Source organism: Hippoglossus hippoglossus, chromosome 22 (assembly GCF_009819705.1).
Source record: "Hippoglossus hippoglossus isolate fHipHip1 chromosome 22, fHipHip1.pri, whole genome shotgun sequence".
Classification (NCBI taxonomy): Eukaryota; Metazoa; Chordata; class Actinopteri; order Pleuronectiformes; family Pleuronectidae; genus Hippoglossus; species Hippoglossus hippoglossus.
The window spans coordinates 6,430,300-6,453,305 of NC_047172.1; the positions used below are offsets into that span (position 1 = coordinate 6,430,300).

General features: G+C 46.0%; 1 protein-coding gene across 2 annotated transcripts in view; it reads right to left on the reverse strand.

Annotated features, from left to right (window-relative positions):
* Positions 1-252: 252 nt before the first annotated feature.
* ppp2r3a (protein phosphatase 2, regulatory subunit B'', alpha) overlaps positions 253-23,006 on the reverse strand; it is a 53,408-nt gene continuing 30,654 nt past the window's right edge. Inside the window, exons 3-14 of one of the 2 annotated variants that reach the window (XM_034577123.1) lie at positions 19,465-22,982; positions 6,100-6,384; positions 5,767-5,870; positions 5,508-5,610; positions 5,338-5,412; positions 3,443-3,686; positions 2,902-2,950; positions 2,725-2,814; positions 2,327-2,502; positions 2,110-2,228; positions 1,717-1,823; positions 253-1,223 (exon numbers count right to left, since the gene is read on the reverse strand). In XM_034577123.1, the coding sequence (XP_034433014.1) occupies positions 1,127-1,223; positions 1,717-1,823; positions 2,110-2,228; positions 2,327-2,502; positions 2,725-2,814; positions 2,902-2,950; positions 3,443-3,686; positions 5,338-5,412; positions 5,508-5,610; positions 5,767-5,870; positions 6,100-6,384; positions 19,465-22,221 (4,206 nt within the window). In that variant the 5' untranslated portion in view covers positions 22,222-22,982 and the 3' untranslated portion in view covers positions 253-1,126. Of the gene's footprint in view, positions 1,224-1,716; positions 1,824-2,109; positions 2,229-2,326; positions 2,503-2,724; positions 2,815-2,901; positions 2,951-3,442; positions 3,687-5,337; positions 5,413-5,507; positions 5,611-5,766; positions 5,871-6,099; positions 6,385-7,700; positions 8,035-19,464; positions 22,983-23,006 lie in introns of those variants that run through there. The other variant, XM_034577124.1, reaches the window with a different exon arrangement.

The following is a 23,006-nucleotide window of genomic DNA, read 5'->3' on the forward strand; positions in this document are numbered from 1 at the left end:
AGAAACGAATGAAAATAATTACCAGGTAAAATACACTTTACCACAATACCATGTGCTGGACAAATGCACGAGATGGACAGGACCAGCTCACAGTTCTTATTATGTGCATATATATATAATTACAAATGTAACAGGTGGAAATGTGTGGGCAACTCTACCAGAGAGTTTGATTATGGCTGTCGAGACGCATCACCCTCTCGTCTCTCCCTCGGCCCTGCTGAAGCGCAGCGGCCGGGAACACGACAGTCCGCGTAGCCGGAGACATTTTTTTCCAGGGTTTAGAGACGACTTCAAAGCGAGTCCAGAGGTGGGGTGCTGATAATGCCCCTCTAAGAATAGAGCAGCTCAGGCTGTGCAGTGAACTGAACTCCCTCTTGGCAAGGTTGAGCCAGTCATTACGCGCCGTGCACGACGAGCAGTTGGACGTGCAGTAGCGCGGGCCGGCCACAGAGAGGTGCTGCTATGACCAGCCGGACGGTTTTACGTGAGTCCTCCCTGAAGGGAACAGAGGTTTTTAACGACTTCCTCTACGAGAAAACACAGTGACGGGCGAGGTGCTCGGGCAGCCGGTCTCTGATGGCAGTGTCTGTCTGTGTGTGTGTGTCTGTGTGTGGTCGAACTGAGCAGCTGACTGTTGTGTCTGTGGGGTTTTTGGAAGGCGATGCATATCACTCTCCTTATCTGCAGTGTTTCCATGTGTCCTTCTTCTCCAACTCCCACAGTGTCTGTCCGCCCTCAGCAGAGCAACGACTGAGATCGCAGGTGATTGTCGTCTGGCAGGATTCACAATTACATTATTTTACAGTGAAGGTTTCCTTCAAGCTTATTTCTCCCACCATCGCTGGTTTTGTTCTCTCGGAGGCAGTGACATTGTTTCCTGCATGAATACAGGTGCATTTGTGTTTTTTTTGCACCAGACAAAGAACAGTACTGGTTTACGGTCACACACACAGCAAAACTGACGAGTCCGTGCTGAGGAACACTCCAGAGTCACCGTACGACAGATGCCAGAATCATTGTCTCTCCGTCTTTACATCCATTTGCTTCTTTCGGTCCATCTGAGGGGAACGTCTTCCCATCTGGTTTCCAGGATGAACGGCCCAGGAATTCCAGGAACAAAGTTTTTTTATGCCGTCAGATCTGATATCACCAGTTTTTCCATTTTATTCCCAATCTCTCCGGGGACCTGAAGCTCCTCAGAATCATAGTCGTCGTCAAAAGACCTGGAACAAACACACACAGTTAGGCTGTTGGCTGTTGTTGGCTTTAATCATTGATGCACTTCTCCATTCATGTTGGACACTATCTTTTCTCTTGAATGTGTTGATGTGCTCTATTATGCTGCTTTTTCTATTTTCATGTGCCACTTGTGTGCAATAATAACTATAATCATATTACCTCAATATTATGTGCAGTATCCCATATTACGTACTCATTTCTACTTACTGCCACTTTGTTTTAGTATTAGTTTCTCTTTTATTTAGTTTACAATAACTTTAGACTTTTATTTTTAGACTTAATTCATTATTGTTTTATTTACTGAATTCTTTTTTGTACAGTTACTGTAAACTTGGAGCAAGCTGGCACAAGAATTTCCCTCAGGATTAATAAAGTCTTTCCTTATTTTAGGATGTTGCACCTTGTATAGTTTGTTAGCTAAAATAATCAAATCAATCAATTATAATTTGATTTGAAAATAATCCTCAGCTCATTTACCCCTCGTGTAGCTGTTCGTTTGCAGTCTCTTCTGCCACCAGTATCTCGTACTCCTCCGAGGCGTATTTATCCCAGTCAGACGGCTCCGGACCTTCACTGTCAATGTCCTGCAACACAACATCCACAACACAAACATGAGGCAATGAAAACAAATACTCACAAAAGCAAGAGAAGTTGCTACTTCTTTATTTGGAATAAGGAACAAATCTATGAAAAAGGCCTCATTGCTGGAAGTGAGGATGAGGAGATGCTCATAATTCTGGGAACCAAATGACAGACCATGATTCATTTATTCATAAATTGTTTTTCAACTTTTTCAACTATTTTGCAAGACTTCTGCTTCCAAATAACAGTGTTGCTGAACATTAACACACACTGACTGCAGACTCACACCTTTTGCACAGCAAACGGGTCCCTCTGTTCATGGTCCAGGTATTTCTCCAGGTTGAAGAAGGTGTCAAAGAATATGTAGGCCATCCGGCAGCGCTTCAGATCGCTCAGAGTTATCTTACCTGGAGAAAACAGCACGTGGTTGTGTTATGTTCAGATGGGAGGATAGAAAAGACGCAATAAAAGATACCATGATTATAAAAGGGATAGAATGAACTACCTGAGCTCTCAGGTTTGACCAGGTCAAGCATCTGGCAGAGGAGATCCTGGAAGGGCAGAGGTTCGATGCCCATTCTTTCCATCCTCTCGCACTGCTCCTCGTAGAAATACTCCAACTCAAACATGGAGAGGACGCCGTCGCCATCTGCGTCCATGCACCGGAACCAGTACTCAATACTAAAGAGAGATATGACGTAAGGTTACACACAAGTAAGACGTAAAATATTCATCACACACACACACACACACACACACACACACACACACACACACACACACACACACACACACACACACACACACACACACACACACACACACACACACACACACACACACACACACACACAGTGACCAAAAATGCATCTGCTCCGTCACACAGAACAGAGCGACTCATACCTGGTGGGATTCTTCTTGTCCTCCTCAGATATGAGGAACCAGACAAACTCGGCGTAGCTCATCCTTCCTTCTCTCTGCACCGCGTTACCCCTGAAAACAAGGGAGAGCCATTCACATTCAGTGCTGCCATTACGGTGAAGTAATCAGCTCGTCTGTGTTTTGTCTGCTTCCACGTACCGAGTGACGGCGCCCGAGAACAATCTCTCAATGATTCTGCTCGAGGATGCTGTCAGAAGAGAGAACCAGGACAAATACGCAGATGTGATTTTTGTTCACATACACAGAGACAAGTACAAGTACAACAAGTACAGGACAGTCACTTGTGTGAGTGGTCATATAATGCAGTTAGCGGTTTAATGCTGTTTCACATCAGAAAGCATGAAAATGCTGCGTCCAGGACAAACAGCTGCTGTTTGTTGCACCAGTGCTTGTTGAGGCCAGACAAATGGAAAATAAGCAAAAGGTGTCTGCTTCAAATTCTGGATCTTTACTGGAAGTCCAGCCCATATTAAATCAGCAAATAAAAAAAAAAGGTTTATACACATCTTGTCATTCACCATGAATTGTATGTTTTTGATTTTGGAATCAAATGTTCTTTTTCCCCCCTCAGGGCCTGATTTCTTTCTTAACAGTGTTTTCGCAGAAAATCCCCCAATGCATCTGGTATAGATGAATTTCAGTTGAGGAAAGATAAATCCTGGGCTCAAGCTGTTCTTACCGTGGTCGTTGTATCTCGACAGGTCTTTGGGGTCGATGTAGAGGTCGTGGTCGACGTCCAGCTCCCAGAACTTGCAGTAGATGACGTAGAAGTGCTCGTAGGAGAAGTAGTCGGTGATCTGGTTGATGTCGTCCTCCTCCTCCAGCAGGGCCAGGGTCTGCAGGAAGTTGCTCCGGCGCAGCTCGATCATGTTGATCCGACCCGTCCACGAACGGTTCACCACGTAGAATATCCGCTGGATCACCTGCGCGAGTGAATTTTACAGGAGGGAACCAAATTATTTTCTAATAAAAAAAAATGCCTGAAAGATCCTGATACATAAAATCGAAGTTATCAAGTATTTGGGTTGTGAATTGGTTGATGTGATGATGTCAGATGATTGGTTTAGTTCAGATTGTTTTAACCAGTTTAAAAAGGGATTCTCTTAAACTGAAGCTGGACATTCCAACAACGATCCACTACTGATACATTTGTCCTCATTCATAATCTTAGAGAAACATGTCTTTAAGTAGAAACAAGAGGGTCTGCACTCCCTGTCCCTGACATACGACACTTTAGCTCAGCACAGAGCAGATTAGCGCCTATTTCCTGGTACTGGGACCTCCCTGGGCTACTAATGTCTCCTAGAGTAGTGGGTCAACAGGCCCAGGCTGAAGGAAGTGTCTTAATATGGACATGCGAGAGGCCGAGGCCCCTGCTGCAGCTGCAGCGGGCTGTAGGGGGCATCAGTGTTTCCGTGATGTCACTTCACACTGACGCACCAGAGCACGGCCTCCTCTGCTCCTCTGCTCCTCTGCTCCTCTACTCCTCTGCTCCTCTACTCCTCTAGTCCTCTGCTCCTCTAGTCCTCTACTCCTCAGCTCCTCTAGTCCTCTGCTCCTCTGCTCCTCGACTCCTCTGCTCCTCTACTCCTCTGCTCCTCTGCTCCTCTGCTCCTCTACTCCTCTGCTCCTCTACTCCTCTGCTCCTCTGCTCCTCTACTCCTCTGTTCCTCTACTCCTCTACACCTCTACTCCTCTACCCCTCTGTTCCTCTACTCCTCTACACCTCTGCTCCTCTGCTCCTCTACTCCTCTACTCCTCTACTCCTCTACACCTCTACTCCTCTGCTCCTCTACACCTCTACTCCTCCGCTCCTCCGCTCCTCTGCTCCTCTGCTCCTCTACACCTCAACCTACTGTCCTCGTCCACACATATTCACACACACAGGAGGTTATTGATTTTGAATACTGATCTGATTGTGATGACTTTCGGTGCTTGTGGAATTATTTAGATTTTGTAAAAGTAACAATATCACAATGTACAAATTTGCCATAACTAGTAAATGTCATTACATTTTAAGCAAAAGTACAAATGTACTTGTATCAAAAGTAAAACTCATTATTATTGATCCTTTTCAGAGTGTTATCATATTTCATTAGTGGACAATCATCATTGACCAGGTAAGGTGGATTTATTTGAACTATTTTATACATGTTGGACAGTTTAATCTTCATTATTATATTTATAAACCCATCAACTGAATGAAACATCTGTAAAATCTGTAATTTGTAAAGCAACTAGTAACCAAAGCTGTTAAATATACATAGAAAAGTAAAAGATACAATGCACACAAAGTATAAGTAAAGAGGCAGGAAATGGAAATATAATATAAGTAAAAGTACATCAAGACTGTCTTTGAATACTGCCTCAGTGTCACATTTTAATATTAAACTATTAATAATATTCTAATATTATTAATAGTTGATATATTACTAACCTCATTTGATAATCAATTATATAATTTGTATTTTTTCGACCTAATGTCGCATCAAATCCTAATGAATGGTAGTGATCTTATACTGAAATATAATACTATGATAAAACATTTAAAGCTAATATCATCATGCCAGTTACCGTTGTGATGTAGCGGGAATGGAATTCAGGTGCATCCTTCAGAAAGGTGAGTCCAGGGTGAGTATCCACGATGTCCTAATCACACAAACACAAACAGGAAGGAGCAGAAAAATCCCAATTCAGGCAAGTCCGAGAGAAAACTACAGAATCAACGTTGATTCGACGTTTACCTGCATCAGAGGAATGAAATCCTCCTGCTCCAGGTAGTTACAGCCAGGTTTGGCCAGCAGGTAAATAAACCTGGATGAATCATCGTGGCAACTGTGCAACAACCTGCAGGGGAGGAGAGGAAGAGGAGAGGAAGAGGAAGAGGAAGAGGAGAGGAGACGAGTGGGGAAAGAAAAGAAGATAAAGGAGACAATTATATAACCTGATGACAGACAAAACAATAATGAATGAAAAGTCAGATGAAGATGACGTCTGTCTTACTTCCTCCAGGTTGCAATGAAGGAGTGGACCGAGACGAAGCCCGTCCTCTCGCCACCGGCACCGTAGAACATGGCCGACTTCCAGTAGAGAGGACACCCACAAGCCTGAACACAGACACACAAGTAACACAACCATTATTTTACCCTGAAGAACAATTGTGTGCTGCACTTCAGGAGTGTGTGTTTCACAGAATAAAAGCTGTGATGCATCACTCAGGATCTGTAAATTCCTGGTGTTTAGCAGATGACACTGATGTTAACAAGTAAAGGTTGAGGCTGGTAATGTCAGTAGATGATATTAAAACATTATAGCATCTGCTGTTTAACTACCGACCTTTGCAATCTTGCCCATTTCATAAATGTCCGCCTTCTCCTCCTCGAACTCCGTGAAGGCCGCCTCGATGGCAGCGATGGCCGAGTCGTGGTTGGCAGCCGGGCCCAGGGCAGGGAGCCCACGGGGGTAGTAGAACCTGGGAATGTTGATGGCGGGGGGAGGAGGGGTGACGATCACCGGAGCCAGAGGAGGGCTGGGCGAGCGCGGCGTCGGGGTCGGTGTGGCTGGGGCTGGGGCGGGGGCCGGCGGTGGCGTGCCTGGTTTCTTCTCTTGTTTGGACTGGACCTGAAAAGAGAGGAGGGAGGTCAGGTGTGGGGGTGGAGGGGCAGAGCTGGGGCTGATTACCTGATCACACCCCATATTTACTTTTTACTTTTTCCTTTAAACTGTTAAATAAGAATATATTAAGGTGATTTTTCTTTCATTTGTGAAATGAATCTTAAGAGAAAGATAGAAACTATTCCTGCACTTTTAACGACAGACACGTGACACCACAATCTAGGAATCCTGGACTGCACTTATCTCGCGGTTTGATTTAACAACACTTGCACCAATTTTACATGAATTCTTAAAGTGCAGGAAACTGGAAGTCAATAATTTTCTCACTTTAAGAGCCGACTTTCCCCAGAGGAGTAGACAACAAGACTCGACTTCTCTTTATGAGGATAATACACCGATGTGAGGAATGTGCTGTAAACTCGGGAGCGAGTCGTAAACACACAAACGAAGAGATAGAGCTGTAGCTACAGTCTGTCAGGCAAAGTACTGCAGCACGAACAACACACACACAGGTACAGTCATATTTATTATGACTTGATCAAGTGTATTCAAACAGATTCTTTGCACGCATCATTAATAATAGTTTATTAAAATACGTCCTTTAATGTTTAATATCTGCAAACTGGATGATTTTGTTATAGCCACACTTTATCTACTGTTCTTCTATTATCTGATTCTAATGATCTATTTATTTAACCCTAATTCATACTTATTTCATCTTCCACCTCCACCTGCAACAAGGTGGCAAACAACATGCAGAGTCATCTTCATCAGAGGGGATGTTAAACAAGAACAGACATGAGCACGTAAGTAAAAATACTTTAATAAAAAGCAGTCACTCTCTGTTGCGGTTTGTGTGTGTGTGTGTGTGTGTGTGTGTGTGTGTGTGTGTGTGTGTGTGTGTGTGTGTGTGTGTGTGTTCCGCACAGTGTGTATATTGAGCAGGACAGCTGTGGTGGTCCTCCCCCTGTCGCTCTCCTTCACAGCGTTCATTCTATCACTCTATTCCTGCACCTGCTGCCCTATTAATACACTGCTGGTATCTGCCTCAGAGGAGTCTGTCGGCCCTGGCACATCACTGTGTGTGTGTGTGTGTGTGTGTGTGTGTGTGTGTGTGTGTGTGTGTGTGTGTGTGTGTGTGTGTGTGTGTGTGTGTGTGTGTGTGTGTGTGTGTGTGTGCGCATGTGCGCGTGCGTGTGCGTGAGTGATGCATCTACTGTGTGTGTGTGTATTTCATGTAGGAACGTGTGAATGAGATTTGTTAGTTTGGGTCTTTTCGGTCTCGCTCCCCTCGTCCTTCCGGCCTGTTTGCACCGACTGACCTGTTGCTGCTGGAAGGACTTGATTCTTTTCTTGAATCGCGAGGGGAGGACAAAGTCACACCCCCTGGCCAGAAAGGCCAGCTCCCCCCTCAGGTCAGGGTCCAGGCGTAACGACGTCTCCTTGATCATCATGGTGGGGGCCGAGACTTGTAACCCCCCACCAGACAGGGCCACCGGTGCGGCTGTTGACGCCGAGGTTACAGGTGGACCAGCTCGCCCAGCAACCACACAACCAGTGAGAGGAAATCGAGTGAGCTGAAGCAAATAAGTCCAACAGCTCAGCAACTAAAATACAGCCAATCACCTCAGGACAGTGAAGGAGTATCCAGCACGTGGGGGGGGGGGGGGGGGGGGGGGGGGGGGTTCACTCAAAACGTCCTTTGGCAATCACACACACACACAAAATCTCACATCCAGATCCCACTTGAATGCACCGGCTCCCAAATCAGGGTCCTGTACAGCAGTAATCCAGCAGAGTATCTGTGCAAAGAGATGTTCCTCGAGACCCCCGTGCAACCGTGAGGGCCGGACGACAGCACCATGGTACCGGGCGCTGTTCTGTGGCGAATCGCAGCCCCTGCACGGCAGCTTCTATATGAGGCAGAGACCCTCCGGCGTTCCCCCTGACAGCTCTGGATGTATGTATTTTGGTGTCGTCTCACTGGTGCCTGCCGCTCCAAGCTGCGCTCTGACAAACTGCACATGAGAAACATGAGCCACGCCGGGGTCTGGCAACACACACGCAGCGAACCGGCTGTCCTGGGGGTGAGGGGGTTTGGGGGGGTGGTGAGGTGGGGAGGGGATTCGGCCATGTTGCATATCTGTGTGCAGCGTTTTGCAGGGACCCGAGTCCTCGCCGGGGTCCCTGCCTTTGACGAAAGAGGGAAGTTACAACTCTGATTGAAATCATTTGCTTCGGTGCGAGTGGAGTAAGCTGACATTTTATCGTAGAGGTAATTCAGGATGGAGTGATACATCAGCCAGTAAAGCACCTGTTGTTGCATCTGTCGACATACAGTCATTTAACTGGACCTGCAGCTCACTGATGGAAAGCAACAGTCCCTCTGAACATTAAAATTAGTTTATAGACTCCCATATCAATTATATTTTAATAGTTTATAAAATGTCGATAAATTATTCAAAGATCATCACAACCACCAGTGCGGCAAGTGATTCTTTTCATGCCAAGTAACCTAACAAACAATTTCTTAATTAACTGAGTCATTAAAAGCTACAAAATCCCCACCACAAGGTCTTGTAGCTCGAAGTGAAATCTATAAACTGTTTATTTATATTAATTATTTATTAGGATTAGGAAAAGTAACAAATCTTCACATTTGAGAAGTTCAAACTAGGTTTAGGAGACTCTCATTAATCAATTTTCAAATTAGTAGCATTATATTTTTCTGTCGATTGCGATTTACGCAAAGATACTCAATTTATAATGTAAACAAATGGAAGCAGTAAATCCTCCGATTCAAGAAGCTGGAGACCCAGGAGCAAACAATCTGATAATTAAATTTCATTATCAGATTTGAATTGAATCATTGGCACTAACATCAGAACCTAAAATACCATGATTAGAATTTATGTTTATGTCTTTATGCTTGTAATGAATTGGTGCAAATACAATACAACATCCTCCATCTGCCAGGAAGTCAAGAGTCGGCCCTCAATCCCAGTTCTGCCAAAGCAGGCCAGTTCCCCGTCGGTGCCAAGAAACAACCGGCCTGAGAAAGAGGATCTCTCAAGACAGACAGGAGCGGCCTATTTTAATCCTGTACAGCTAAAAATCCAACTACCCCATTTCACTGTTTACACATTCTGAACTGTAAATACCGCCGCTCGCTGCTGTCAAAGAACAGGAAACTGTGGATTTCTCAGAATCTGCTGGTGCATCCGCTGCGGTCGTGCACAGACGGAGAGTGCAGTGCCATCTACTGGTAATTTAACTCCTAAAACAGAGGGATATGTGTCAGTAGAAACACATCAGTGCTCCTGGATGAAAACTGAGGAAATTATTTTTCCAGACGCCAGAGAGATCTTAAGGGGCCATAAAAACTGATTCACACATTCTTCCACAACACAAACACAACAAATGCTGAAAATGTTTTTTATTGTTTTATTGCAATTTGAAAGGGATGCTTAAACCCCTGCTTTGTTATCCTCTGGAGACCTTGTTCGTGTTGTTCCTTGTGATATAAACGTATATGGATGTGTGTGCATGTGTGTGTGCGTGTGAGCCACTTTCCAGAAAAATAAGTGAGTCACCTTGTGCTTTAGGGTTACTCCTCTCAGCTCCCTGAATTCTTTGGAACAACTGGAATCTGTACTGAAGCCAAGGTCACGTACCGATCCCCCCCCCCCCCCCCACACACACACACACACACACACACACACACACATTGTCTGCCTTCTGGTCACTTCTTACCTCCCTGCCGCAGAGGGAAACTTTATACAAACAGTATCTCATGTCGATCAACAAATGAACATAATCTTGGGAGCGCACAACTGCCCTCACACCAGCCGCTCATGTCATGTTCTTTCCTCCCACCCCCCTGCTCTCTTTCTTTCTCTCTCTCCGCTGCTCTCCCACCCCCCTTCTCTCTCTGCATGACCTCATCGACTGCACCGATGCACTTGTGATATCATAGAACTCTGGATAAAGAGATATATACGCGTGTGCATGGAAGCGTTGGTGTGTGTGTGAGAGCCAGAGCAGATGCCACTGGGCAGCTGTGTGCTCTTTTCCTGCCTGACTGACAGGCATGTGTAAAACCCTGCCCTCTCGGACTGTCTCCACTCGGTCCTAAAACCTGCCACGTCTTCCTGACTCTGCTTTCCAAACACCTTAATGAAAAACAGGTTCATTTACCAAGTTGTGTAAAGATGGAGACAACTGGAGACAGCTCCTTCAGAGATTCTCAGGTGTTCCAAGATAGTATGTGGGATCGGTAGCTCAGGAAAACAAGTGGGACAGACTGTTCCCACTGGGAGATACACATAAGGCAAACACTGATGTGTTGGTCAGTTCCCAGGACACACACGTGCATAACAACCACTGTTTGGGCTTTTTTTTTGTGGCCCAAATCGTTTCTTTATCTGTTTTTGTTTGGTGAAGCAAGATAAAGACATAATGTGCGATATTGGTGCAAGACACAACATAGAGACATATAACTATAAACTACAGTAAGATAGAACAACTGACGGCCTTTTCTTTTTGCAGCCGATTGATATTCAACCCTCTGATGTCTAAGGGCAGTTTTACAAAAGAAAAAAAGAAAAAGAATTCGGAGATTTCGAGAATAACATCATAATAATATGAAAATAAAGTCAGAATATTCCAAGAATTAATTTGGAAGTCATAATGTCAGGATACAAATAATATTATGAGAATAAATAAGAATTTAATGAATAAGCGACAAGCAGAAATACTGCTCGCTTAAGTTCCCCTCCTTCTGGATCCGAAATCCTGATTTCAAATTTCAAAGTTTCTCGAGTAACTACATGAAACCCCATTTAATATCAGGGATAAAATTGTCTTTATAAATCTTTTCAAAGTCCTGCTGATGACAAGATATTAAGTATTTGTGAAACTTTTATTGAAGTATATCTTTACAAGATGCTCCACATTTCTCATTTTGATGAAGGGAACATACTGATCTGCTGATATTCCTCCTCTTAAATGACAAGTGGCCTAAAATTGACTTTATTCTTGTAACATTGTGACATGAATCTCATCTTTCTGTGCAGTTAGGCTCAGATTTGATACGGTGTTGTATAAAGACATAATTTTGTAGTAAAGTTAAATTAAAATGCAAAAATGAGCACAAACTAACACACAACCAAAACAATGACGAACCTAATAATAAGATGCTAATCTCCCTAAATGCTGGGATAAGCAGAGAAGGGACAGAAAGAAAAGGTTATAGAAGGAAGAGGAGAAGTGTTAATGGAAATTTAAGGAGGGTTTAGGTGGTGAGCAACAGGTGCGTGTATGTGTGTGTGTGTGTGTGTGTGTGTGTGTGTGTGTGTGTGTGTGTGTGTGTGTGTGTGTGTGTGTGTGTGTGTGTGTGTGTGTGTGTGTTATGTCTTCAAGTGCTCAAGTGCTCACTGCACGAACCTAATCCGACTCCACTGGTACGGGAACAGGTGAGTCAGCAGCCTCCATGACATAGACCACTAAATGCATGATGGGGAGAGCGGAGGGACGGAGGCAGAGGCTCAGCTGTCAAACAACTGCTGCCTTCATCTAACTGTTAAATAAATGTTGGACGTGCGCACAGGGCCCGTCTACAGGGTTTCATTAGCACACAAGCACATGTGTCAAATGTGTCAGGGCATAGGATTTATGTGTGTGTGTGTGTGGCCCAGGTATTACTCATATAGTGGGAGAAGGAAAAGGACATTTCAGGGTGAAGATGAATGTTCTAAGGTCAGATAAGGTTTAGGATTAGGTTAAGTTTAGGATTGGGTAAATATAAACTATGGTTAAGGTCAGAGTCTCCAGGAAATCAATGTAAGTCGGTGTAATGTGCTCTGAAGTCCTGTCTGTGTGTGTGTGTGTGTGTGTGTGTGTGTGTGTGTGTGTGTGTGTGTGTGTGTGTGTGTGTGTGTATCTCGTTGAATTCACTTAACTTAAGGAACTGCTTCTTCCAGACTTTCAGAGCAGTTAAATAGTGTGAACATAACAACTTCCTAAACACACACACACACACACCTGCTCTGTGAAATTGGCTGTCTGCTCTGTGTAAAATTATCTGTGTAAATATAGCCACCGATTTCATGTTTATTTCTGCTTCGGGCACCAGGCAGACTTCACACACATATGGATGCACACTTGACAACACAAACACACACACACACACACACTGATGCTTGACCACAAATAGGCCTTTATCTAAGTTTGTGATGAATAGCTTCACTGAAAACACATTTTTCTTGTCTCTTTCAACAAAGAAAACTAAACTTTGTCATTTCACATGACAAAAAGCTGCACCACCCCACCTACCCCTTCTTTGTTATTACACACAAACTCACTTTAGAGTTTAGACCATGCCTGCCAAATGCCATCGCCATGGCAATAACCCTTTCCCTGGATTGAGTGGCGGGTGGAATGCTCCCAGGGTTACCGTGCCAACAGCAGGAAATGCAATTCACATCGCTGGGCTATTTTTTATTCCCAGTCTCACTTCCTCTCAAGAACACACACACACACACACACACAGTTGCCTTGGGAGCCTCCTCTCCAAACTGGGGGAGAATGAACCCGCAGTTCAAGTGCTGCTTCCGCAATAGATGAAGTGAATCACTGCTGGCCACGGTCTACATCACATCCGAATCAGAGGAGGACAACATGGGAACAGTCAGAAACACAGCTGCTGCTGCTGCTGCTGCTGCTGCTGTCTGGAAACAGAGGCGGCTCTGTAGTAAAAATGTCACAGGCGCAAGTGCCACAGCAGCAACAGTGCCATCTTTTTTTATCAAGCCACTGAAACTCTACATAAGCTCCTGAATGATACTGGATGTTTTAGACCAATAGAAATCAAGGAATATGTTGAAAAACGCCCTCGCATCTCGCAAGTGAAGGTAAATTCCTGGAATTTGCCCTTTTATCTGGATCGGCACCAAACTGTAATGAGTTCTTCCCGAACCTGTAACACATCTAACTATGTCAAATTGGAATTGATAAAAAAATTATGATAAATATTTTCTGCTGCAGTTTTACTGGTTATTTGTGCATATTTTCCAACATACACACCAATATTGCAATATCTGTGATTGCAGGATATCAGCTGATAATATCAACCCCCCACCCCGCATGCACTCTAACAGGAAGTTGTTCTGAAAACATTTTACTTCACTTTAGGCATGAGGGGGGTCTTTCTCTGTAGATACATGTACTTGTGGTATCACTTTACTGCCTATTTCTGGGAGCGATGCCCGGCGACATCACCAGAGAAACATCTCCCTGTGAATCATCTCCCTCAGCGGGAACAGCAGCCTGTCGACAAGTGATGCTTCATAACAACAAGCTCCACTTGGCCGGGCCAGACTTTTTTATATTTATACACACGCCTATCAGGTTTTGCTAGTTTTGTGTTACCGTTTAATGGCTATCTCAGTGTTTCGAGTAAGTGAGCTCATCCTACATCAGCAGCAGTGACGGCCCCGAGCCTGGAGCTGCAGTGCGAGAGCTGACACTAGAGTGCAGCAGGAGACTCCACACAGCCGACGGCCGGGAGAATCAACTCCTCTCTTTTCCAGAGGGAGGAGCAAAGAATGAGAGGGATGTTAGTAGGGAGAAGTGTCAGCGGTGATGAGGAGCCTCTGCATGAGGGATTCCCACGTTGCTGCAGAATGCATGATATTCATAATACATCCTTGGGAGGAGATAGAGATCGGACTGAAGCTTTGTGCATAAAAAGTGGGAAATGCTAAAAGAGGGTGCACATAAATCATCTTAACATCCCTTTCTCAAACAATGTATTATTCTAACAGATGGTAAATGTTGTGTATTTATACGTTCTGATGACAACTTAGTGTACTTTACATTACACACACACATTCAGTGCAAGTATCTGCAGCACTTTCTCTATCACACATCACTGACACACTGCTGGTTCAGCAATTAGGGTTCAGTGTCTTGCCCAAGGGCACTTCTGCACGTGGACTGGAGAAGGCAGATTTCAAACCACTGACCCTCTGGTTAGTGGACGACTTAATTCCCAGCACTTAATTTAAAGATCAATCATTTTAAGGCAATTAATATAGTAATAAATATATGAGGTAGAATCACACTGCTTGGAAAATAGAACTGATTCATAGATCATGAGACGCTGGTGTTAGTTCAACAATCATCCTGTAGATGGAGCCATTAATTCTCTTCATATAAAAACAAAAGCAGTGAGCCGGACGCTGTACCCTGTGTTACAGTGGGAGCTCAGAGTCACTAGAGGGAAGCAGCTGTCCACATGTTACCGTGTCCGACCGGTCTGACACACAAGGTGAGTCCGGATCTGACAGAGGATGCTGGAACTTCAGATTCCTCATCTCAGTTTATTCAAGGGTAAAGTTCCTGAAAGCTCCTTGGCTGACTAAAATCCAAGTTTGATGGAAACAACATGGTTGTCACTGAAGACTGTGAAATCAGTTTTTAACCAACAACATACATGTTTAAAGTTTCATTTGTTCTAGAAATAAGAAAAACAAAAGGCCTAAACCACAAGCAGCTTGTATTTAATTCCCCCAGAACTGAATTATTCACATAAATAGTTTCAGGGGGTAAATCCTGACACGCTTGGTGAGAGCATCTTAGAAGCTGAGGCACTTTTCTGCAGGAAAATCCCGGGCTCGGTTTGGGTGGAGCTGGGTCAAGGGTGAGTTCAAAGGGAGAGAGGAGGGGAGGGTGGAGTCAGACGAGGAAATAACCGTAGGGAGATTGGTGGAGGGGAAAAAAACAGTTTCAAACACACACACGAACAAACGCAGACACGTACGCACAAGCAGCCACGACTCCATCAACGTGCTCTGTATTCTGAAAAAACTAAAACACGTCCAGTCTTCTTTTTTGATTTCCCCTGGTGCCGGGATTCGGCAACGGAGCCCCCATCAGCCAGTCGGATTGCACAAAATTCTGGGGAAGGGGAGTTCCACCGAACACCTACTCCTTGTAAACATATTGTGGTGGTTTCCATGGTGACACAGAGGGAGGCCCAGGGAGTTACGCAGCAGTGAGGTAAAAACAGTAACTTAGTCAGGTTTGTCTATGTGTGTCTGTGAGTGTGTCTGTGTCTGTGAGTGTGTGTGTGTGTGTGTGTGAGTTCCACGAACAAAGCACACGCTGAACTGGGAACAGCAGTTGGATGATATCCCAGTCTGCACCGGGAGTGGTGAATTATGATGTCAAGGGCTTAAAAGTGCTGTGTGTGTAGATGTGTGTGAAAACATCTCCCAGCCAAAACTGGGAAGTTAATGAACAACTCCACCGTTTCTCTCTCTTTTTGGTTGTGTGTGTGTGTGTGTGTGTGTGTGTGTGTGTGTGTGTGTGTGTGTGTGTGTGTGTGTGTGTGTGTGTGTGTGTGTGTGTGTGTGTATCACAGTCAGGGTGGTGAATAATCCATTGTCCGGTCTAACCTTGGATGGTATGAGCTGTATTGGAAAACTCCTCTCACACATAGCAACACCAGTGTCTGAGAGTGCATTGTGTGTGTGTGTGTGTGTGTGTGTGTGTGTGTGTGTGTGTGTGTGTGTGTGTGTGTGTGTGTGTGTGTGTGTTTGTGCACCTAGGCTGAATCGGGCGTATTTCTGCGCTTGGCTGAGGGTCCTGCTGTGACCTTATTTCCTGTGGAGGCAGCAGAGGAATGACATCATCCTTACTCAACCCAGAGTCAACAACTGCACACTGCTGCCCCCCCCCCCACACACACACATAGCACACACACACATGCACTTTTTCCTTTCTCTTTTCTCCTCTTCTTCTCCAACTCCCTGAATGAATCCCTCTTTTCTCCGAGCCAACTCCTCCTGCCGTCTCGCACAGACATTAATTCATTCGGCTTCTCTGTCTTCCTGCTATTTCCTCTCTGTCTCCACACTTATCTTTACTTGCGGCTTCCATCAGTTTTAAAGACTTTCTGTGCCAAGAAAGAAGCAGGTTTATTTCTCAGAGATCAGCAGTTCACTTCTGTGGCCCTCGCAGGAGTCTACCAAACCGATAAGTTACCAGTAACAGGTTTAAATTCACTTTTTAGCAGAGAATGTCCCAGTTAAGGTCCAGACTCAGGTATGGGCAGAGTAAAGATGGGAGCTCTTCCACATCCTCAGCAGTTTCCCAGAGGAAACCATGCACCACTTAACTGACCAGTGCTATTGTGGCCTAGATACACGTCAACAGCAGTTGACAAAAACACTCCAATCATCAGTGGGTTAATTAAGCCATCAGAGTGGCAGCCAGGAGTCAAATCACTTTGCTCTGAAACAAAAACATTCAGGTCAAATTTAGATGCTCTCAAATTTCTGCTCTCATGTTTCCCAAAAACTGAGAGAGGGGAGGAGCAAGAGAAACCAGCAGTCAGTGGAAGGCAATGACCTGAAGTACCACAGGCAGATTCCGTCGAACCCCCCCCCCCCCCCCAAATCATCACTGCTGCCCCCCCGAGTTTGACTGCTGTGGCCTCATCTCAGATTTATATCAGCTGGCCTCCTTGTCTCTGTGCAGATTAATGGTCCTGCTTTGAGAGGTGTAGAAATCCCTGAATTAGTCTGTCAGCAACGAAATCAACAATAAACAAGTGTGCGCACAAACACACACAAACACACACACACATATCAGGATGCCACCGCCTGATGCCAGTGTCACCCAGCGGGGCTTAGCAGAACTTCCCATCACAGCCGAAACACTGCCAAGCGAAACACGGCTACAAATCTCCGAGGTGGAGCATGGAATTGGTTGTGTGTGAGCGCGAGGGTATTTTCTCACGTGTGTGATGGGGGGGTCTTGTCTTGTTTACGGTTTGATTGGCAGTTTAATGTGCAACGAAAGGCAGGGGGCGGGGTTGGCGCTGAGGAATATTAGCATAATTCCCAGAGTGCCAGAGGTGGTATTGGGTGTCAGGGAGCTATTCCCAAACTCAGCTGTGACCCACAGTAGCACGGAGTCAACTTACCCATAGGCCAACAAACACAGACACACACATACATGCTTCATCTACCACACACACACACTCACAATGTGAAGACATTTATATGCATTATACAATTGCATGGACACGTATGTTAATGCACACATATGCATGAACCTCTGGACATGTAGGAAAGCCTGGATGGACACACAACACGCCAACAAACACACATGTCCTCACACTCACACACACACACACACACACACACACACACACACACACACACACACGCAGGTCCATTTACACTGTGGCGACAGTGCGTCTGTTAGCGGGATGCCATAGTACAGGGGGGTGGACAGATTTAGGTCTCCCTCACACCTAACTCTGCCAAGGGTGGAGGGTAACGATACCATTAACACTCTGTGTGCCAACAGACCCCCCCCACCCCAACTACCACCCCCAACCCCACCTAACCTCACCCCGCCCGTCACCCATCCTCCCGCTGTGCTCCAATCAGCACCTCTTATTGGGTTGCTCTGCCCTGCGCACGGCAACAACTGTTATTCCCTGCTCCAAAAATAACATGGCAGCCAATCGCACGGCAGGAAAGAGGAGCAGTGGTCATCAAAGACCACCTCCTTAACCACAGGTGAAAGCAGGACGCTGAGAAGACAAACAAAAAGTCAAGAAAAGAAAAACTGTAGCGAATATGTAAAAGATGCAAGGATGGAGAGAAATTACAAAAGATGCAGAGGGAGAGGAGCAGAAAACACTAAAAGAGAGAGGATGGAGGGATGGATAAGCAGTCAGAGGATGGAGGAGGAATGAGATCACGTAATGATGTGTTCGGGTGCTGGCTCTTCCGTTCAGACTATGGCAGCTGCCATGGTAACCTCATAAATAGGTGCCCTACATATCAGCAGGGCATAAGGTTACACAGCTCAGTAAATAAACACACACACAATCTGCTGCAGGAGAGTGTCGAGGAGGAGAGGAGATGGAGGGAGAGCAGCAAGTAAGCAAATTAGAGAGCGAGGCAGAGAGTGGGAGAAACTGGCAACAGTAATGATTTGATACTCGGTGCCAGTGTTAATGTGTTTGTCTGTCATGCATAATTACCTTAATCCACAGCTAAGCAGCCACATCACAGACGGACTGAGGTCACACCCCCTTTCTCAGTTTATATACACACACACGTGTTTGCACAGCTATTCTTATTAGGACATTGCATTGACTTTCATTAATTGACTAACTAACCATAACCAAAAACCTTATCTCTAACCTTAACCATGACGATTCAAAATTAAGTTTAGCCTCAGGTTTGGTCGCCATGAGGTAAATTGGTCCTGACAAGTACAGTGTTTATGCTGGAAAGGTCCTGAACACACACACACACACTGTCACTGTTCTCTGTCTCACCCTCTGGAGTATAACCCTAAATTACCTCTAAATATTCCCTAGTGAGGCAAGGAGAACAAACCCACCCACCCACACCCACACACACACACACACACACACACACAACAAAACACAAGTTTAAAACCAGGAAAAGTAAACAAAGAGCCACTCCCAACACAATGAGCTGTTCTTTCCCATGATTCAGAGCACCAGCCTTTATGTTCAAGCACAGATAGGGAAACTGTATCGGTGTGTTCATTGTAGTGACTGAATACTATTCATCACCGCCCCTCAGTTACAGCGATATCAATCCTGCTGTGTCACAGCAATCCTCGTGTATTACACACACTGAAAACAATGGAGGCTCTCGTGTCAAATTGTCAACATCAAACACCTCATTTGTCTCAACTTAGTAACGCACATGTGAATATTGCAGCTCCCACAAGTTGTTTATCTCAAAATTTCAAATGCTACATGTGCAGATATTTTCAAAAAAAATCACAAAAAGGGATTTAAATGAAAAAGTGTCCCACCTCCGCTGATCCATTCCAACTCAAGACAGTGATTTGCAATGGTTAGTAAGGTACCATACTCCTCCTACTAGAAGTGTTTTACAAGCAGCAGGCAAGTGTTTCAGCCACACTCACAAGACTGCGTCAAATAATAACACAGTTTGTTCAGCTATAATACCATAAATGCACATTTACCAGTAATTATAATTCTAAGGTGTGTGTGTCACTTACTCGGATCACCTCTGGAGTCTGCTGGATGAGTAGTGTTGAACCGGTGTCTCTCACAGCAGCAGGGTCAGCAACAGCAGCCTCTCTGATATCTGCTGCAGCTGGGATGGCGACAGGTGCTGGAGCTTCAGGTGCAGCCACAGGTGTCGGGTCAACTGAGTGTGCGGTGGAATGCAAGCTGGTGGGTGCAGATGTTACAGAATAGGCGATGTTATCGGTAGAGGCCTCTGATTCTTCATCTGTTGCTTCTGTTGTAGGCTCAGGTGTGGCCGTAAGCAGAAGTTCGGGAACAACATCGGGTGTAGGTTTAGGGGTAGGTTCGGGTGTAGCGTTGCACACAGCTTCAGATGCTGTAGGAGCAGGTGTTGGTGTAACTGATACTGCAATTGTATTTGCCGGTGAGTGTTTTGGCGGGATCGCTGGCACTGCATTTATGTGCATGGATGGAGCAGTGGGAGCAGCAGGTTGTGGGTTTGTGTTCTCCACAGGGGTATCAGCCCTGCCGGTGGTGGCTAGTGTATCCTGCAGGAGCCTCATCACCTCCCGCTCCTTCCCACATTTCCTCTCAGCACTCCCTGTGCTTCCCGCCCCAGAATCCACCAGCTCCTGAGCAAAACTCTCAATGCTCTCCAGGATCCTCAGCAGAAGTGCTCCATCCTCCTCCTCTCCTACTGGAGATTCACTGTTGGGAGGAGTGAGACTTGGAGAAGTCCTTGAGCTAGGGCCGTTCATGGTCAAATGGCTAACTGGCTTCTGGATTTGGAACTGGGACATTTTCTGTTGAGCGAGGGCCTCATTGGAGGTCAGACCCTGGCTGCCCTCTCTCTTCCTGGTCTTGGCTGGAAGAGGAGGCTCAGTATTTCTGGGGTTGCTCATACTCTGAGACAGATTCTCTAAATCCATCAGCAGCTTGTCAATGTCATCATTCCTGTGTGACACAGCTTTGGGTGCTGAGACTGTTAAAGAGGCCGTGGGGATGTAGCCTGTGCTGGCTGGCAACGTGTTTAAAGAATTGTGGAGTGTGTGTGGTTGTGATAGGTTCATGGGCTGACTTAACACAGTCCCATTTTTGTTCTGGATATTGCTCATCCCTCTGGTTGAAGTTAGTGTCTGTTGTGAGATTTGTTCTAGGCTCTTACCCACATCTGCTTCCTCCTCTTCGATATAAAGAGCCTCCATGGGGGAAGCTGGAGGAGTGTGTGTGTATGGCGGAGTTGGGGAGGTACGTAGAGGGGAGGGAGAATGTGTTGGAGAAGAGCTGGAGCTGGAAGGGAAGGTCACAGATGGGGGAGAGAGTGTGTGTTGTATGATAGACGAAGAATGTGGATGCTGTAATCCATTGGTAAGGGCGCTGGTTTTGGATGGGAAGCTTTGGATTGGTTTGGTATGGATGGAGTCTGATTTTAAGAAAGATGAGGAGGAAGGTGAGACAGAGGAGAGAGCAGAAGATGCAGAATGAGGAACAGTCTTTGGGATGGGAGGTGACAGCACCACATCCTCATAGCGAGGAGGTTGCTCATTGCCAAATATTGGAGAGTAAGGTCCCTGTTGGATAGAGTGAAGGGTATTGACCAGCTCGGCCAAATCACTGTGGCCACTCCCAGGTGCACCCTGACCCCCCTGCCCACTGCCAACCAAACTCCCCATCCCTTCCAGATCCAGAGGCAGTCGTTTCAGGTAGGTGCTGAGTCTGGCCATCACAGCTCGATACACGCTGTCGGGACTGGCCCCTCCTTCCGCTGGCCCTCCACCGGCTTTACGTCTGATGCACTGCTTGATGATGTCAGTGCATTTCTTTAGGTCTTCCGAACATTTAAGCAAGATGTCGAGGCAGGCACGGATGTCCTCCCCGCCTGCTCCCCCAGTGCCCGCCTCTGCTCGTGTCTTCTCCAGCAGACGGGCAATCAGGTTCTCCTCTCCAAGGGTGCTGAGGTACAGGGAGGCCACTGTGTTCAGACTTTGGTCTAATGACCCAAAACCTGACAGGCTGCTTGTTGAGCCACCAACTGCTTTAGTGATGGCTGTCAAGGGGCCAGAGTTGCCTTTTAGCTTTGTCTCCTCTGGTCCTGTCCCTTTCTCCATCATAAATGGCGGCATGTTCTCATCATTAGAAGGGGCCGTGCCATTTGTCATGCCATTAGTTGTTCCGTTAGGTGTAATGTTAGAACTGAAGTGGCCATAGATGATCTCCAGGTCAGTGGAGCGTCGGCTAAAAGAGTCTGGGCGGACCTTGCGACCTTTCCGGAAGGTAACGTGGCTGGAGGAGGAGAGGCGGAGCTTGTCAAAAGAAAACTCTTTGAGCTTACCACTGGCCAGATTGATGGCCTCTTCAGTTATGTCCTTTAGACTGCTAGTGGAGCTCAGGTTTCCAGTCAATCCTGTGCAACTTAGGGTCTTTTTACCTCGCCATGTGGGGCTGTCCTCCCCTAAAGACAAATTGCCACTGCTCCCCGCCCTCTCTAGACCCCCATTATAATTCGTATCCATGGTAACACTAATTTTACCATGGTTAGGCAGTTGCTGAGTGATCATGTTATGAGAGTGTATGGGTGAGTCGTTTGTGTCACTGTAAACGAGGTCAGGTGCAACAAGCAGCTCAGAGCAGGTGCCGCGGTGAGCGACTGTACAGTCTAGTCCCTGGGACAGCACCCCGCATGGCCCTGAGCAGTAGTGCACAGCATGGGAGTGAGTGCGCCGGTCCACTACCACACTGTTGTAGCAGCTCACGCTGCTCACCACAACGCGATAGGCTGCTGCCATGGTGTCCAATGTGCGTCAGGGCATAGGAAGGTCAAAATAATGTCAAAGTGTAAAACAAAAATGTAACTTTAACAAAAAACCTAGTGGATTATAGTGTTTTGCTGGAACTCCTTCATGTGAGAAGTAAAGATGTTCTGCATGGTACAGTATACACAATGCTGTAGCAAAAACCCAAGAAGCTGGAACCGGAAAAGAAATGTCTGTAGCTGTATCTTTCAAAGTCAAAATCCTTTCTTGCACAGGAAAAAGCTTTAAAGGGTTTCTGTCTCTAGCAGAGGTAAATAATTCCTTGTCAGATCTCCAGGCCTCTTAATAACAGCTGTAAGGTTCCTCCTCTCTCCACAGGCAGCGTCTCCCTTTCCTCTCTAGCAGGAGCTCATTAGCCACTAATGATAGCCGTGGAGGATGGCGACAGCGGAACATCCAGCTGGGGTATCACCCATCCCTCAACAGAAGCAGCCTCAGGGGCTTAATTGGAGGCCATTGAGGCCTTAACATTGCCCCAGTCTGGGCTCATCAGCTGTAGGATGAACCCCCTTATCTCACTGTGTGTCCTTTTTTTTACTTAAGAAAGGAGCAGAAATCCGGCACAGCTGCAGAATAGCAGGGGACCAACCACAGATGGCCAACTGCCTCCTTCTCTCTCTCTGAGTGGTTGTCTGGATCACTGTCACTCCCGTACCGTCTCTCTCGGCCACTTCCGTCTCCCACTGTCAACCATGTGTCGGACGGAGCTTGTGTTTCTGACAGGAGGACACCACCTGCGAGACAGAAAAGGAAGGAGG